The 17,670-nt window shown below is 49.4% G+C and overlaps 1 protein-coding gene across 7 annotated transcripts; it reads left to right on the plus strand.

The window, feature by feature from the left end:
- Window positions 1-607: 607 nt before the first annotated feature.
- Window positions 608-14,500, plus strand: LOC143908609 (uncharacterized). 7 transcript variants are annotated; one of them, XM_077426338.1, is made up of 9 exons: window positions 608-885; window positions 2,986-3,103; window positions 6,722-7,054; window positions 7,751-7,834; window positions 8,940-10,281; window positions 12,263-12,358; window positions 12,448-12,800; window positions 12,917-13,242; window positions 13,401-14,500. In XM_077426338.1, exons 3-9 carry the CDS (start codon window positions 6,768-6,770, stop codon window positions 13,715-13,717), a joined length of 2,805 nt encoding a protein of 934 aa, XP_077282464.1. In that variant the 5' UTR covers window positions 608-885; window positions 2,986-3,103; window positions 6,722-6,767; the 3' UTR covers window positions 13,718-14,500. The 7 variants fall into 7 exon arrangements, with proteins under 7 accessions (XP_077282464.1, XP_077282461.1, XP_077282459.1 ...); XM_077426333.1 differs by lacking the exons at window positions 608-885; window positions 2,986-3,103 and adding exons at window positions 1,285-1,563; window positions 1,728-1,841; XM_077426339.1 differs by lacking the exons at window positions 608-885; window positions 2,986-3,103 and adding exons at window positions 1,286-1,563; window positions 1,728-1,841 and having other exon boundaries at window positions 8,940-9,768.
- Window positions 14,501-17,670: the final 3,170 nt, after the last annotated feature.

Here is a 17,670-nt window from a genome sequence, read left to right on the forward strand (position 1 = left end):
ACGTGCAATTCTCTAAAAAATAACCGGTCGTAGATAAAATGTAAAATTAGGGTGTTATCAATTGTCAAACGTCAATTACCGACGAAATTATAAATTTTCGAAAATTGACAAAATAGCAAGAGTGATGTGATTAAGATTCCAAGAATTGATAAAATTAAAAGTTTGAAAACTTAATCTTTAGAATTGTAATTTTCGAAAATCGACAAAGTATCAAAGAAATATAATTGGGGTAAAAGATAGAAGATGACTAGCGACGAAGTCAGAAAAATATAATAAAATAGGAGATAGAACAAATCAAAAACCGAATATTATAATTTCAAAAACTTGTCTTATTATTTTAAAGGTCCACTTCAGTTATTTCTTACTTTACAAAAATACTTTACAAAGAATCATTTAAGATATGTCTCAAAATAGGCCGTTACACACGTATGTATGTACAAACATATATGCGTTTTGTTTGTAACTTTGTACTCAATAAACCGACTGAGATTTTCGCGGGCAATCTTCAAACGCCGATTACAACCAAATGTCATTTCCGGCACATCCAACTGGCGCGCCGCGACTTCCGGCGCTACGTCAGGTATACGCGCTGGTGGGGAGGACGCATTTTCTCGCGCTGCGCCAGCGCGCGACAAAACGCGGTTACCGCCGCTACCGCCATCATCATCGTCGTCGTCGCCGCTGCCGCCGCGCCGGTGCCGTTGTCGCACGCGCGAAGGATCCCGATGACTGTCAACAGTGTCAACGCGGAAATCGGCCACCACGTATCGCCATTTTGTCCGCGCGCGCATTGTTGCCGTATCAGTGCCACTGCCGATAATTTCGCGGCACGAGCGATACGACGAGCGTCGGAGCGTGGATCGCGCCAGGAGCTGTCGACGAGAGGTAAATACGCCCGGAAAACCCGCTCGGCATATCGGTGCACCGCCGAGCGTGACGTGTGTGTGTGTGTGTGTGTGTGTGTGAGAGAGAGAGAGATAGAGAGACATGACGAATGACGACACGTCCGCGACAGTCCGCGTTTCCCTCGTGCATACTACATACGCATGTATAGATGATGGATGATGCATACGCGCGTCCGCGCGAGCGGAGTCGCGTCGCGCGGCGCGGCGCGCGCTCCGGCAGAGAGGGGATCGATCGACCCGTGTCGTGTGTCTCGTGTCTCGCCGTGCACCGTGCACCCGCGCGCGCCTCAAGGCCTATCTACAACGCAGAACGCAAGTCGCGAGTCGCGAGACACACGCACAATCTACATGTCAATCTAACAAAGAGGTTAGGTTGACATGTAGACTGTGTGTGTGCTTGCGACTCGCGTTCTGCGTCTTATGTAGATAGGCCTTTACCGACCCGTTGGAATTCGGAGCGCGGACGTTCCCGGGGGTGACGTCACCGCGTCGGCACCACCGTCGGGATGGCCCCGGCCCCGGCCCCCCTCCTGCCCGTCCGCCGGCGTCGACGTCGACGCCGCCGTGAGCCGTCGACGATGGCCAGTCTCGCCGCGCCGCGCCGCGTCCCCGAGTCGCTCGTGACCAGCGGCGGTCCGCGCGGTCCGCCCGGCAGCAGGTTCCTTCTTTTCGTTTTCCATATCATTCTTTCGCTCTTTCTTTCCCGTTTTCCTCCTGCTCTACCCCCCCTTCCTCCTCCCCCCGCCTTCTTTTGGGGAAATTGCACGTCCGGGCGGGACGTACGTGCATACATACGAGCGAAATAACGCGAGCGGTTGCTAGGTGTCACGGTCACGGGCTCCCCCCTCGGTCGCGAATCTTCCCTTTCCTGTGTGTGTTTTTGACGAGGCTGCGAGAACCCGCGCCCTGTTCATCGTCGTCGTCGTCGTCGTCGTCGTGAGTATCTTCCCTTCGTCGAACCTGATTTGACTTTTGCCGCATAGGTAGGCGCTTGGCGCGCTTGTGACTTGAAGGTCTTGAAGTATCTATAGCGAGACACGATTCACGCAATATGTGTGTGTGCGTGTGTATCTGTGATTCGCGTGACTTTCTCAACGTTTCTTCCCTTTCTTTCCTCTTTTTTTCTCTGCGTCACCGGAAGACGTCGTTCTCCGACCCCGAGGAGGGGTTAGGTCACCCGGTCGTCGACGCTCGACGCGTGCGATAAAAATATTCGTGGATATCGATACGCGCGCGCGAGGGTCGCCCTCGCCGTCCCCCTCCCGCGAGTGCGTCCGAAACGCGAATTATTTTTTATTTATATTTAAAAAGAAAGGAAAAGAAGAGAAGCGGATGCGCGCTGTCGAAACGGGCGACGTGGTCCCGTACGTCAGTTTCTCTCTGGGGAAAAAGAAGAAATAAGAAATAATTGAGCCGATTAGGCTTCGTACAATTATTTGTCGCGCTGCGTAAGAGGGAAGAGGAGGGAAAGGTCGCGGAAGAACGGACGGAAGTCACGGACCGTCGCGAAGCGTAATCGGCAACGTCAACGCGACGTGCGTCGGCAAAATAAATTGTTGACGTTCGTGTCAGATAACGTGTACAGTCGTTTCGGTTTTTGAAAGTTTCTGCGGAAACCCGACTTGTGTCCGTTTCTATCAAGGCAGGTCAATTTTAATCTTGGTTTATCTTGCTTTTCATCTTCATTTCTACCAATGTAGATTAACTTTAATCTCTGTTTAACTTGCTTGCTATCCTCTTCTAATTCTTAAATCTAGAAAATATTACATATGCATTCTTACACACAATTAACTCTTCGAGTAGCAACCAGGGACATTTGTGTCCGGGCCATTCTAAGAAGCACTCGATTCTTCGTTCAAAAACAAAATGCTTAGCAATTTATTGTTCACAAAACAGCTGTGTAGTCTTCAAATGGAAGGTGGAAGAAAGTTTCGATACTTTTTGAAGACTTTCTCGGGCAGTTCAAGAGGAGAAGATTCGAAAACACAAATGACCTGATTGCCACTCCGAAGTGGCAGTAAAAATACCATGGCCACTCGTGGAGGGTTAATATTGACCGTATACAGATTCCTTTTTCCAGGAGTCTGGCGCCAGACCGTTTCCCTCCCGACGAGGCATTCTCAAGAACGGAGGAAGATATACAGGTGACCCTCGAGTAACGCGGTATACTTGAATTGCACGGAATCTCGAATAGCACGGTAAAAAATTATAACAATTCTACTTTTTAAAAGTTTTTTTTAAATAATTACTCGGAAAAGGCAAATGCCAATCCAATCTTATATGGATCTGGAGTCCCGAATTGTACGGTTTCCAATAATGCGAAACGTGAGTTCCAAAATTGTATGAATTCCAAGCCTCGTGTATATATAACACGGAACCAATCGATCATGTTATTCTAGGGTTGCCTGTAATGTCAAGTAACGTGCCTCGGGGATTCGCGATCGTGACCCGCGCGGCGAGCAGCAGCCCGCCGGTCGCCTTCCCACCGCGACGTCCGATTTCCGCGACGGTCCGCACCGTTCGGGCTTCGGCGAGGCCGAAGGCCGCGGCCGGATCGTGACCGTGCGGTTTTTCGATTCCCATTACGCGGCGACGTATACGTGGCACGAGGATTTTCATCGAGGCGATCCCGAGACGACGACGACAACGACGATGGCCAAAAATTTTCACAGTTCCTGCGCACTATTAATACACCCTTTCCGAGATCGCGGGAAGAGATATAAAAAGAAAGCGGAGAGAGAGAGAGGTGTACCCGCGGGAGAGAAACGCGTGGCCGTAAAGTTATTTACGTATCGCGGGCCACGGCGCGCTGGACCGCGCACTTAAATTTTCACGCGTTATTCGGCCCCGCGACTTCGGGGACGGGGACGGGAGGAGACGCAGACGGACGTCCGCTCGTGCGTGCGTTTCGTCGACTTCGTTGACTTTTTGATGGCCGATGCGACGCATCGATCATCGGCACTGCACGCTATCTCCCCGTCTCTGTCCGCGTCGCGAGAAACTGGGAAAAGAAGAGGTGAGAGACGAGCGTTCTCTCGAGTTGTTCGGCTGTATCCGGCACAGGGATGGAGATACTCGAGAGCGAATGTTTTTTTCCGTCTCGTTGACGTCCTCGGCGTGGAGGATAGGATATCGATTGTCCGCTTCTATGTAAGCGCGTACACTCTTTCGATGAAGCCGTAAGGTCGTCGATACGCACACACGTATACACGCGTCAAGCGAATCTATCGTTCTGTGCTAACGCGAATCGAGCGATCTTCAGCGTTATTCCTCTCGCAAGAGTGAGCGTGCTTTTCCCTATTTTTTTTTTTTTTTACAGAACGATGAACCCTAGATACTCCACGTGTGTGTTTGTGCGTCACACGGTTTCCGATAATTCCACGTTTTCCCGACACCTACGCGATCCCAAAGCCAAATCCCTGAATACACATCTAAATACAAAGTTACGCACCGAGTAAGGACGCGATCACGCCACATTTTTTCCGCCTCGCGGTTAAACGCCGGTAAACGGACGCTGCGATAGATCGTCGTCGAAATTAATTAATTAATTAATTAACGCGCCGACGCACCGAGTTATGTCACGACTCGTGTGTCGCGACTTACGTAATCTAATTGAGTCGTAATCCGAGTCACGGAATCCGCTCGCGAACGCCCTTCCTTAATCTCCCGTTAATCTTCGGACGACCATAATTCACGCGGGAAAAGGGGGTACGCGCCCGTTAACTCTATTTAATCTCTATTTAAATCATACTTGTTATCCTCTTCTCATTCTTAAAACTAGAAAAAGATAAAAAATCAACTAAACCGAGATTAAAGTTAATCTGCATTGGTAGAATTAAACATATGAGTAAGAAAAAGATAAAAAATCAACTGAACCGAGATTAAAGCTAATCTACATTAGTAGAAATGGATATTACATATGCATTCTTACACACAATTAACTCTTCGAGTAGCAACCAGGGACATTTGTGTCCCTTCCTTAATCTCAATACGGATCTCATTGCCCAGGCGACGTTAACGCGATAATTATTTGTTAGCCGTCCAAAGGACATTAATCTTTCGAGACTCGAGTCTGTTTATCGTCCGCGATACTACACGATTTAAATGACCTGCATCCATAAATCTTTCTTCTCCTCGCGCTTCCGGCTTCGCCTGTTCGACACGTAATCGGGGGGATCACCCGGTGCGGGATTTCCCCCGCGACGCCCTGCGTCGCCCCTGCTGACACGTGTCGCGGATTCGCCGCTCCGAGGTTGCGTGGCGGACGCGCGTCGGCGCCTAGATCGTAATACGAAATCCGAAACACGCGGTTTACTTATATTCGATTCCGGCGTTCTCTAACTGCGCGTCGGATTCGCGCGGGACGGCTGCCAGATCGCGGGAGAAAAATTGCCCCCGCGGGCGTCGGATTTGCGTCCTATCGACGCCGCGCCGCCGTCGATTTGGCAGGATCGCGAGGCGCGCGTCTCTTCCGTTCGCCAGCGGAACGTTTCCTCGTCTGCGACGATTACTCACAGAGACGATCGTATAGCGAACGATCGGTGAAGAGCGGCGAAACGTAGATATCCTTTTACAAAAAAATGACTTATGCGTCATAATGAGTGACGCGTGACATTATCATAATAATCAAGTAAATAAAAAATGTGCTGATATACGGTCAGGCTGGATTTTTTGTGCCGAATAATATTTTCTGCGTGAATTTATGTACATTTTTTGTTTAGTAAATTACACGCCAATTACTATATATTATCGGTCTTGAGATGCATCAGTTTCAGGCAGCAGCTAGAATACTTAGAATACGATTACATAATTAAAATGATAATTAATTTAGCAATACCGCCGATGCTAATACGTATCTTTCGAATTTGCAAATGTACATTCGCGCGGAAAATATTATTAGATACAAAAGAGATCCAATATCCGATCGTATATTGGCACATTTCTGTTTACTTGATTGACGTCTTCTCTCGAACCGATATCGAGCGTGTATATGTACGATGTGACGCGACCGCCATATCTCTCTCTGCTGGGATATAACAATCTCTAGAGAAATTCCGTAGAAAAGGAGGGCAAGGTGACGCGATACACTCGAACGCGAGGGACGGAGGTAAAGCCCGAATTAAGCCCCGTTGCGCTGAGAGCACAATTCGTTTTATTCGTTTTAAGTACATCTCGGCGCGATTTTCAATCGCGTCACGAAGGCCGGCGTTACATCACCTCGCGGGGCAATTATCGATAATGGCACTCGGTCGAAATTGTTACGTTAACGCACGTATTGCGTGTGTGCCGACTGATAATGAGTCTTCTGGCGCCCGCGATACGAGCGTGCGGGTGCGAGCGATTATCAGATTCAGATTGCCGCGGGAGAGATTCTCGCGCGACGTGCCGCCCGCGTTCCTCGAGTTTTTAGTTCCCCGTCGAAGAAAAGTCGTCGTCGATCTGACTTCTCGAAATAGACCTCTCGTCCGCGGATATCGATCCTTCGACTGCGAGAAGTGAAAGCGGATAAAGTAAAGTTTAGAAGTAAATTATTTCATATATACGAAAGTATCAAGTTCGAGGGACGTCGTGAGATAATTTTTGTTTCGTCTTTGTTGTTTGGGAGTTACGAGAAGAAGGATTCCCCCGCGGGAGGCTGGAGAGAACGCCGAGAAATCCGCGCGAGATGATCTCTCCGTCTCGAAGCCGCGAAGAATTTAATATCGCTGACAAAGCTCTTCTCCCTCTTACGCGCATATATTCATTTTTAATTTTATATATATTCTTTTTTTTTTTTTAGAGTCACGTGAAAATATTGTAAGTAAAATGAATTTCAGGAACTCGACGGAGAAGCTCGAGGAGATCGGCGACCCGCAGCGCGCAATGTCGTATCATCGTGGCGGACAAGCGGGCGCCGTAGCGGTCTCGTACAGCACCAGTCCAATGGCACCGCACTCGCCTAGCCGGCGGTACTCCAGCGGCACCGGCAGCGGTAGCACCACCACCTCCACGATCGGCAGCTCGACGTCCAAGTTCAACACCTACCGCTCCACCGGCACGTCCTCGCTCCTGGACCGGCCTACCGGCTTCTACACGTCGTCCACGAGCACGGGCTTGCGCTCCAACTACATCTCCTCGGAGTACAGGCGGTCCTATTGCGCGCCAGGAAGGTCAGTATCTCGTTAGTATTCCCTGACAGAAATGACGATCGTCAGCAGTTCGGGGAATCTCTCAGTAAACCCTCGGCGAGTCAGTTTCCCGCTTTTGCGTACCGCGACTTAAATGTATGAATTTTTTTGTAAAGCGACATATAACGTGTAACGTGTGTAAACTCAAATACGTAAAGTTGAATGTTCAAGCTTTATTGCTTATCCGCGTGATTCTTATTTTGACTTCTGCGTAAAGTTTCTTTTTCTCGTATTCTTCGCGCCGATCGGGAAAAGAACGTGTCGTTTAGTCGTATACCGATGTAATATTTATCGCGCGGTTAACAACGTGGAGAAAGTAGACACGGTTGAACGGCAAGGTGCCGCCGAGTCGAGGGAGCGTACCTTGCAATCATGCTAAACGATGCATGCAAAACTTTTCCTTCTTACATCGATCTACATGAAATCTGGCGATTAAAGTCTTTAATTAAATATGTAAGACGTCACGCGCGCTGTCGCAATTCTTTCCTCGGCTGACGGATCTTGCGGTTGGACTGAACGTGAAATTAAATGCAGGAAGGTGAAAGATACACGTTTCCAGTAGTATCGTCGAAAGACAAATGTACAAAGTCAACGCGCTGCCGATGGCAACTCCCGAAATATTGAATTAGAATTTTGTCAAAGTGCTTATGGCTTATATACATTCGATCGGCCCCGCAGCTTCTACTCGTCGGCCTCCACCGGCACGAGCGTCCGCAGGAACTACTCGTCGGAGTACAGTCGATCCAACTGCTCACCCGCAAGGTGAGCGATCCTCGAAATAGGGTGTAAACCTTAGGGAGATAACGAAACACTAATCCGATACGTACGGAGTCGAGAATTGAGATGTCTATTATAGGCAGATGCTGCTAATCAATATCAAACTCGTATTCTTGAGATAACTTTCTACTAAATAGTTTTATAAAGTGAATATCGCTTTATTTTTATTCCTTTAATAATACATAGTAATGTCTGTTTTCCACCTTCTAATGATATCGCACCTGTTCATTGCTGTAGAACGTCTGGAAGTCTCGCGCGTCACTTACATAAATGTTCACGTCACTATAATTCAATTACGAAGGCAGACCCGACATGTAGATCCCCATTCGTATGTGACCTGGGTAACTGGCATTAGTCCGACGTTAAAGGTCGAGGTCAGCGTAAACTGGTCTGCGCTAGGTCTGCTACCTGTTATTCCGGGTCAGATAGCCCTATCTCGGTGCCGTTAATCAATGCATCTTGCCGTCGTTCTGAATTCTCTGTCGAAGGGACGGACGGCGGGGACCTAGACGGGATATAAAGCACCATTGAAATTTGCGCAGCTGTGTTATGCCCGTCGAGAGAGCACGTAGCCGCATTTATCGATTTTAAATAAGCACGCTCGCGCTACGGAATGTAGTCGTGGACCTTGACCTCGCGAGATTATCCGGCCCGTGTGTGGGCTGGACGCGTTTACGTCCCTTGTGTCGCACAGATTTTTTCTCCTCAGATCCCGACGACGCACTCCACCCTGTGGATTCTCGATCCCGCGGCCGCGTTATTCCCCCATGAGAATATATTTAAATATCTAGTACGAACGCGTCGGCGTTCCGAGGCTGTCGCGCTTTTGCAAACGGTGTCGCGGGTCTGATTTAGTGACCTCCAAACCTCGAAGTAGAAGTAGCGTCGCCCAGTCGCTGGCGGCGGAAACGCTTGTATCTCAGTAGTCTGCAACGCGCGCGAGTCCCTCCGCCAGATACCGAAGAACGGCATCTACACTCGCGCGCGTTGCATAACGCGATCGCGGTAGGAGAGCAGGGGATCTTGGCCACAGGCCCGGTCCGACGAAACGCGATGACCGCAATATTCTTATGTCGGGCGAATTTTGCAGGTCAGTCTCGTCGTCGTCGTACGGTGAAACGGGCGGCAGCAGCGGCGCCGCATTAGCGACAACGATCGTTAACGGCACCAGCGGCAGCGGTAGTGGCAGATACATCTCGTCCACGAGCGCCTCGGTCAGCTCGTCCGCGTCCTCGAGGGAACGCAGCTGCGTCGACGCGTCCGCCGCGGCCGCCGACATCATCAGCAGGTACTCGCCAGCCGGCTACGTGCCCAGTATTCAACGTCAACAACAAGCGAGCGGTGGCAGCGCGCATCACTGGAGGCACCGCTCGACGTCGTCGTCCCTGAACGAGTTGTTCGGCGGTGACGAGCGCGAGGTCGAGCGTAGGGATCTCCGCCTGGAGTCCTCGCTCTCCTCGTCGTCCTCCTCCTCGTCCGTGGCTACTGGTAGCGCGGCCGGTTTATGGTCCAAGTCTGGCAAGAGAAGACCGCCTACGAACAGCACGGTGCTCACCACCGTCGGACATGCACGCACGGACAGCGCCGTGTCTCTCGCCGAGGTAACGACCACCGTCGACGATCACGTTACTCACAAACCGAACGACGACGACGACGACGACGACGAGAACGACGGTACCAAGGACGACGACGATCAGCATAACAACAACGGCAACATCGGCGACACGGGGCGCGACGGCAACGACGAGGATATCGCGTGCGGATACGGCGTTAACAACAACGACAACGAGCGCGACGACGACAACGACGAGGACGAAGACGACGACGAGGACGGGGACGGCGACGACGCGAACGGCGACGATAATCTCAACAATTGCCACCACCGCTTCCACCAGCAGCGTCGCCACCGACCAGACGAGGTCTCACCCGCTAAGCGTAACGTTCTCTCACCCCCTGTCGCTGGTGGTGGTGGTTTGATCGGTGTCAATAGCCTTGACCTGTTAACTAACCTCGCTACTAATTCTCATAACGCCGAGCTGCTGATCAATAACAACGCTCAGGACAAGCTGACAGGAGGGAAGGACGAAGCCGAGATCACGACAAGCGACGAGGTAACGCGCGGCGCCGAGAATGTCACGCCGATCGTCACATTTCTGCAACGCGATCGCGTCAGCGATCGGGACATTTCCGAAGATGGCGAGGAAGAGAACAGCGTGTCCGGTAGCACGGAGAACGGCTTTGGCGGAACGATTGACAACATAGCCGGTAGACCGTCCGTCGCGCACGGTGACGACCCGTCCATCCCCTCGACGTCGAGGAGAACGGATCAGCCCGGTCTTTTCTCGGGTACCGCGAGCAACAATCTAACATCGTCACCGACGAATCCATCCACGGCGCATCCGAGTATCTATCGTGGGGTCAACGAGCAATATGTGAGTGCGCTTATAGAGAAAATAACGTGCTTTGACGCGGAGCAGCATAGATCACGTTTAATTCTCGATCTTTACTAATTGATCGTTTAACAAATCAATTAACAAACATCCTCATAATCATCTCTACGTTTATGACGTTTTCTTTCTCCGTCATTTTCATAATTGCTCAGTCAATGCTGCGCCGTGAAATTTCGTAACATTTTAAATCGACGATCACGAACCTCACGACCTTAGCATCAAAGACGTGAGTATAATGTGTGTTCGCATGGATCGAAGTACAATCGAATCGCTGAGAAGTAATCACTGTCTGAATATACATAGGCTTAACGGCGTACGTTCTTCTGTGCGGAATATGTATACCGTATATAATTATACGTGTGAGCTTGTATATTTGTAGTTGCAATGTCACAGAATCAAGCGTGAAAGAAAGATTCTCAGAGAAGCGTATGTCTCGGAAAATCGATTCTGTTGTGTAAAGTGATTGTACTACTGTAACAGGAGAGTAATGTTCCTTTTAGAAAGGAGAGAGACTATGATTTGTTTATTTATTGATGCACAGATTCAATCGTGCCTCGATGTACGTTAGGCGAGAACTATACCGTCGCCACGCGATTCGTTTACTTCCCACCCGGTCTCGTTGCGAAACCTCTTTGCCCTCTCGCCGTCACCAACTAGAGCCTCTTCGGAGTCAGTCGCTCGCGTTTTATTAATAGCTCAGAGCTCTCTCTCTCTCTCTCTCTCTCTCTCTCTCTCTCTTTCTTTCTCTCTTTCTCTCTCTCCTTCTCGAACTCTCCGGGAGATAGAGGCACGTTGGCAGCGGATTTCGAAGCCACAGTGTGCCGTGGTGATTTACGGTAGTCTAGTTTTCGCACGCTTCCCTCGCGCGAGGATTCTCCGATGCCGTTCAGCAATGCATCGATTCGGACGAATAATCGCGATTGTAGTCGCATCTCCGTGTTCCCCGTAAACTCTCCTTGAACTGTTTCTAACAGGATGGAGTTCACGAGTCACTCGAGTTCATCTCGCTCAAGAAGGAAGAATGGAAATCCCAAGTTCTCGTATCTTAATCGTAAAAAGCACGTTTCTAAGAATCCTATACTTTTGGCGTTTCGGCAAAAATGATATCGCAAGATATCACGGTCGTTAAAGCAGCGCTTCGTAATTACAACGTTGACAAACGTGACGTAAATAAATGACGTTGCTTTTTTTGCGCGGACGGGTGGACGACAGATTGTGCGTAACGCACATAAAAGTTTTAATCCGGCGTCGTATCGCTCGCCAATTCTTCCGAGATAGTAAGCGGTCGCTGCGCGTAAACTGGATCACGCTCAGGCGATAGGATGGGCTTTGTCGTGTCTGTGGACGGTGACAGCCCTCGTGCTTACTTACGCCTTCTTTCTCGGTATCGCGGCACCTTTGATAACTCGGCCCCCCAAACGTGTCGCTTCGAGAATCAGTTCGTTACGCCTCGGTAATTCGGCGATAACTCGGCCCGCCGTTTCGCGTATCGTCCGATCCTCGTTTGCGCGTTCGCAGGTGAGTACTCGTGTGATCGCGACGCTTCTCTGTAAATTGCTAGTTGCCGATAACAGTCGCGTTTTGTTTTCGGGAATCGCTCAATTTAAGCGCTACAACATTTGACCTGTCCCATTTGAGTGTACTTTAATAAACACGCGGCCTGACGGAGGCATATATCTCACACGTGTGTACCTAACAAGTACAAAGTGTTACTAACGCGTAATCAGTTTGCATTTGTGTGACGCAAGTTTGTTTGCTATCGCGAGACGCTTAAGCCTCCCCTTATCGAGCGACTTGTGATATTTCCACCGATCGGAATGGATGAATGAATGCTCGGACACTTCAACGGACGATTCAAGACGTATTTGCAACGATACACGGACTCTGTGAAACAAAATTTAATTGATAATAGTTTTACGGTATGTACCTGTGTAGAAAATTTAATTTGTCTAATTACTTTCAGGAGGCAAGCCCGACTAACAGGTCGGCGCGTAGTCGTCTGCAAGCTCTTCGCGACGAACGATGTGGTCTAAACGGCTTACGGAATATCGGAAATACAGTGAGTATCATCTTCAACATAAAACGTCATTTTTATTGTAAAGTTTTACCGCTACGTACAGCCCATTAACATACGCACGACCGTTTTAGTGTTTCATGAACAGCGTGATCCAGTGCTTGAGCAACACGAGACCTCTATTAGAGTATCTGCTAAACGAACAACACTTGGCCGACATAAATACCACGACGTCCGGCATGAAAGGCGCCTTGATCAAAGCGTTCAGCCAAGTGATTCACGAATTGTGGGAGGTGGGCGGTGATCACGTGGTAAACACGACCGCGCTCAAGTCACAGATACAGAGATTTGCGCCACGTTTCATGGGCTATAGTCAACAGGACGCTCAAGAGTTTCTCAGATATTTGCTGGAGGGCTTGCACGAGGACGTCAACAGAGTCACCACGAAGCTACCACCCATACACGGCGACATACCTGATAGTTACACGTAAGGAAGCTATATATATATATATATATATATATATATATATATATATATATATTTACGGGATATATGTTTAGCTGACAACATACATATACTTGACGTTATTACTTTATGTACAGGGATATGCAGAAGGCGGTGGAGAGTTGGAAACGGTATCTTCGCAGCGAGGATAGCACGATAGTCGACGTTTTCGTCGGGCAATTACGTTCATCTTTACGTTGCACCTCCTGCGATCACGTATCGGTCACCCTCGATCCGTTCTGGGACCTCAGCTTGCCGATACCAGCCAGAAGCGGCACGGTAAAGCTGAGTCAGTGCTTGGAGCACTTTACTCGAGAGGAGGTGTTGGACGGCGACGAGAAGCCCACATGTTCTAAATGTCAGATGAGAAGAAAGTGCACCAAGAGCTTCAGCATACAGAAATTCCCGAAAATTTTGGTTATTCGTATCCTTTCTTTAACCGATCTAACACGAACATTTATATACATATATAAAACTAGCCGAGTTATATTACTATATATCCATTCCAATCAACTTTATTAATAGAGATAGCTCAAATTGTGTGTAAGAAGAAAAAATATTTTTCTTAATGCCATCCGTTAGATTTGAAACGTTTCTCTCCGATGGAGCGCTTTCGCGGCAAGCTGAACGTGATGGTGGACTTTCCATTGACGGGTTTGGATCTCAGTGCCTTTGCCGCCCCGAGAGTTCCGGGCTGCACGTACAATCTGTACGGGGTCGCGAATCACTCGGGCACCACGTACTCCGGTCACTACACCGCGTACTGCAAGCACCCGTACTCGGGAGAATGGCATGAGTATAACGACAGCCGAGTGTCCGTCGTGTCAGCACGATCGATCGTTTCCAGTGAAGCCTACGTACTGTTTTACGAACAACAGCCTCACAGTTCTCACTTGTAACCTTACGCCATACCTTAGAGAGTAAACCAACCATCTTGCCTCTCTCGTTACCTCAGCTCAGCCTAGTAAAAACTTCTGTCTTCTGACGTATTGAAAAGCGACTAAACACTGAAAGAGAAACAGGAGGGGGACGTTTCGCGCGGCCCTTCTCCCTAGACAAGTCCAACCGTGACCTCATTGGCGATAATCGTGTCTCTTCCCGCAATACGTTTCTCGACGTAGCGTCGCATACGCGCAATGTCCTTTCATAAAGAGATTACGCATACGTAAATCGATATAATTGATGATTCAACACAATTGACAATGTACACATGCTTTCGACGTGGAAAATTTATTTCCGCGAATCATGTTTGACCTATATGAAATTTATTTTTTTACGTAATGTTTTGCGAGACCTAATTTATACGTTTACGATCATGTTTGAAATGAGAGAAGACGATATTGTATTCATTCGTTACTTCAATCGCATGGGAAATGTTTCTATCTAGAAGAGAATACGAAAGGTACGAGGTCGTCGAGGTCGCCAAAGATCACACACATACGCCACACACACACGCACACACACACACACACGCGCAACGCTTCAGATGTCTAGTTACTTTTGAATAGACAAGTAGTGACACATCTCTCTGTCTCTTTTTCTCACTCTTCATCGAACACGTGGCGACATACAAGCTATTTACTTTTGTAAAATATTTTGTTTAATATATATAACCACAGTCAAGAGTTATTTATTATAATTTATGGAAAGAGAAAAATAAAATAATATATTCGATATTGACACATATATATAATATATATTATTATTCATATATATATGTTATAGTGTCAAAGCCCGAAACGCGGGCATTCCTAGGATTGACTAGTCAATTATGGGGAACGACCAAACGTCTTGGCCAAAGCCCGAAATAAGTTTTGCATTTCGGCTTTTGACCAGTCAATCCTAAGAATAACTAATACGGCTGGTCAAAGTTAGAAACTAAGAAAAATCACTTCGGACTTTGACCAGTCAATCCTAGGTGTGGCGACTTTGTGACTGTTAACAAATAAAATCAAGATTTTTTTTACTAAATTAAGTTTTTATTGTTAACATAATGTAGCCTTTTATTTACATTGTAAAGCGAAATTATAAAGTACATGCATGGGGGGGGGGAATGCAGGGGAGAAAAGCCTTCCTGTTCACGCATGTAAGCCCCCTTGCACCCCTCCATGCATGTGCTTTATAATTTCGCTTTACAACTTAACATGTACTTTAAGTTGTAAAGCGAGGTCAACGCTGCCTACCGGCGGGGTGGGTGCGGGGGAGGAGGGGGCCCACACACACGGAGGGGTGCAAGGGGGCTTACATGCGTGAGCGCACGTGAACAGGAAGGCTTTTCTCCCCTGCATTCCTCCCCCCCCCCCATGCATGTACTTTATAATTTCGCTTTACAACGTAAATAAAAAGCTACATTATGTTAACAATAAGAACTTAATTTAGTAAAAAAAATCTTGATTTTATTTTAAACCACACCTAGGATTGACTGGTCAAAGTCCGAAGTGATTTTTCTTTAGTTTCTAACTTTGACCAGCCGTATTAGTTATTCCTAGGATTGACTGGTCAAAAGCCGAAACGCAAAACTTATTTCGGGCTTTGACCAAGACGCTTGGTCGTTCCCCAGGATTGACTAGTCAATCCTAGGAATGCCCGCGTTTCGGGCTTTGACTGTAACATATATATTATATTCCAATAAAAAATCTTACTAAAGTAAGGACCAATTAGATTAAGTATCGTAAAAACTTTGCTATAAAAAAAGGGAAAAGATTTCACATTCTTTTTATCTCTCGTCGGAGATAAAAATCATCGAGAGGAAATTAAAAACCCTTCCCTCTCCCGCTCTACCGTACCCCGCACGCCGCGTCGCGGTTCGATCGATTCGCAGGAACCGCGTTCCCGCGCGATCGCGCAGATGGCGACAGCTGCCTCGATCGTCCGCTCATGCCTCACCCTTGTGCGCGGATTCGGGATTTCGCGCTTATACGCGCGGAACGAAGGCCTATGCACATGCAGGCGACACACGTGCGTGCGCGCGGAAAGACACGCCGAGTTCCGATACAACTTCCGTTTCGCGTTCCCTTGGTTCCATCTACCCCTCTCTCTCTCTTTTCTCCTCTCGCTCCGCGATTGAGAAGCTCGAGACGAGGACGAGAGTCGCAAATCGCCTACCGGCACCGGCGAATTCGCGACGACACACACGCGCGCGCGCACGTACACACGTGCCGTCGTCGCGGACGGTCGGCGGACGGGTGGGGGGGGGGTGAGGGGAGGCGGGAGGGCGGACGGCCGGCGAAGCGCCGGAGTCGGCCGTCGGCCGGAGTCGAAGTCGACGTGCCGCCGCCGCCGTTTTCGTGCGTCTCGTTTCGCGTCTCGGGAAAGTCGCGCGGATATTCGCGTATACGAGCGTCTCCAAGCGAGGCCGTCTCACCGACGGCCACCAGAGGGGCGACCTACCCGCGAAAAGGAACGTCGTCGCGTATACGACCGGCGTTTACTCTCCGGCGCGTTAACACGCGCCGCTGGAAATCCCCGAGTGACAACGCGGTGCGGTGCGGTGCAGCGGTGCGGTGCCGCGCCGGGGGTCCGCGAAAAAAAAAATCCGTCGAACGGACGAGAGGTGGCCGCCGTCGCTGTGCGCGACTACTTTTCCCGGACGCTGCGTCGCGCGCGTTCCTCTCTCTCTCTCTCTTTCTCTCTCTCTCTCTCTCTATCTATCTATCTATCTTTCTCACTCTTTCTGTCCCTCCCCCCTTCTCCTCGTCTTCCTCCTCCTCCTCCGCGTCGTCGTTCTCCCTCGTTCTTCGCCCGACGTCTCCGTTTAACCCGCTCCCGCGATCTCGTCCATTGCTCCGAGCCTCTCTTTCTCTCCCTCCCTTCCTCTCTCTCTCTCTCTCTTTCTCTCTTTTTCTCTGTTACCGAGCGCGAGACTCGCGGTAGACCGGAAATCGCGCGTACGGCCACACGGACTGTCATCCTCGGCCGGCGGACTGATTACGCGTGCCGTCTCGGTAGTCTCGTCGTCGTTGTTGAGCGCGCGAATCGGTTAGTGTCGCGGTTCGGTCGTTTCGCGATACGTTACTGGCTCCCGGCGGTCTGGCACGGAGGAACGAGAGAAAGCCTCGTCGGGTGTGCGCGAGGGCAGTGATCTCTCTCGGAGAGCGGCGACCTGACGACGGTACGAGCGGAACCGACGGTGCCCGATAGAATATATATATGTGTGTATATATATATATATATAAACATGGATATATATGCGTTGCCGACGCTCTCTTCCCTTGGCCCTGATGCAACTGCCCCGCCGGACTCCGCTCGCGGATTTGCCCTGCAGATTTGGAGCGACGTGTGGTCACTGGTCCCGACTCCCGCCGTCCGTGGTCGAGACGGAACGTTCCCGAGGACGCGAGGTAAAGGAAATTCAGTCCATGCGAAGCCTATAGCCCCGGGGGTCGGGCGACGGCGATCCCGAGATCGAGAGACGGGAATCGCGAGAGGGTGCGATAAACGCCCGAGAGGACTCCGAGCTTCGATCTAAATCCCGTTTAAGCCCGCGATTTAAGTGGCCGATCTCGCTAATTTCACCTCCTCGACGGCGCGATTTCTCTGGCTTATACGCTTAATTCGAATTAATCGTTCGCTTGCCGCGCGCGTTATCCGGAAAACCACTCTGCTCCGCCGAAGCGGAAAGGGTATATATATGTTTGTTATCAATCGGATAATCAGAAAGAGGCGCAATGTGCGAGCTTAATAATCTTGGAGATAAGAGAAATACGTATACCGATATTACCGATAGGTAATTATTCAAGCCACGAGTCCGCGGGATATCCCGTTATCTTAATTAATAATTAATAATACCGTTGATACGACAGTATAGGACAGTATAGACACCGTCATATGAATTCTGGTTTGAACTGTTCGA

The sequence above is a fragment of the Temnothorax americanus genome, unplaced genomic scaffold, assembly GCF_048541705.1.
Source record: "Temnothorax americanus isolate GAGA-0224 unplaced genomic scaffold, ASM4854170v1 Scaffold11, whole genome shotgun sequence".
In the NCBI taxonomy this organism is placed as follows: Eukaryota; Metazoa; Arthropoda; class Insecta; order Hymenoptera; family Formicidae; genus Temnothorax; species Temnothorax americanus.

Bases quoted from the DNA above. Each gene is read 5' to 3' on its own strand.
- LOC143908609 (XM_077426333.1), top strand. From the start codon at position 1,412: ATGGCCCCGGCCCCGGCCCCCCTCCTGCCCGTCCGCCGGCGTCGACGT. The intron at 1,842-6,721 runs GTGAGTATCTTC...AATGAATTTCAG, and splicing joins TCGTCGTCGTCGTCGTCGTC to GAACTCGACGGAGAAGCTCG. The intron at 12,801-12,916 runs GTAAGGAAGCTA...CTTTATGTACAG, and splicing joins GACATACCTGATAGTTACAC to GGATATGCAGAAGGCGGTGG.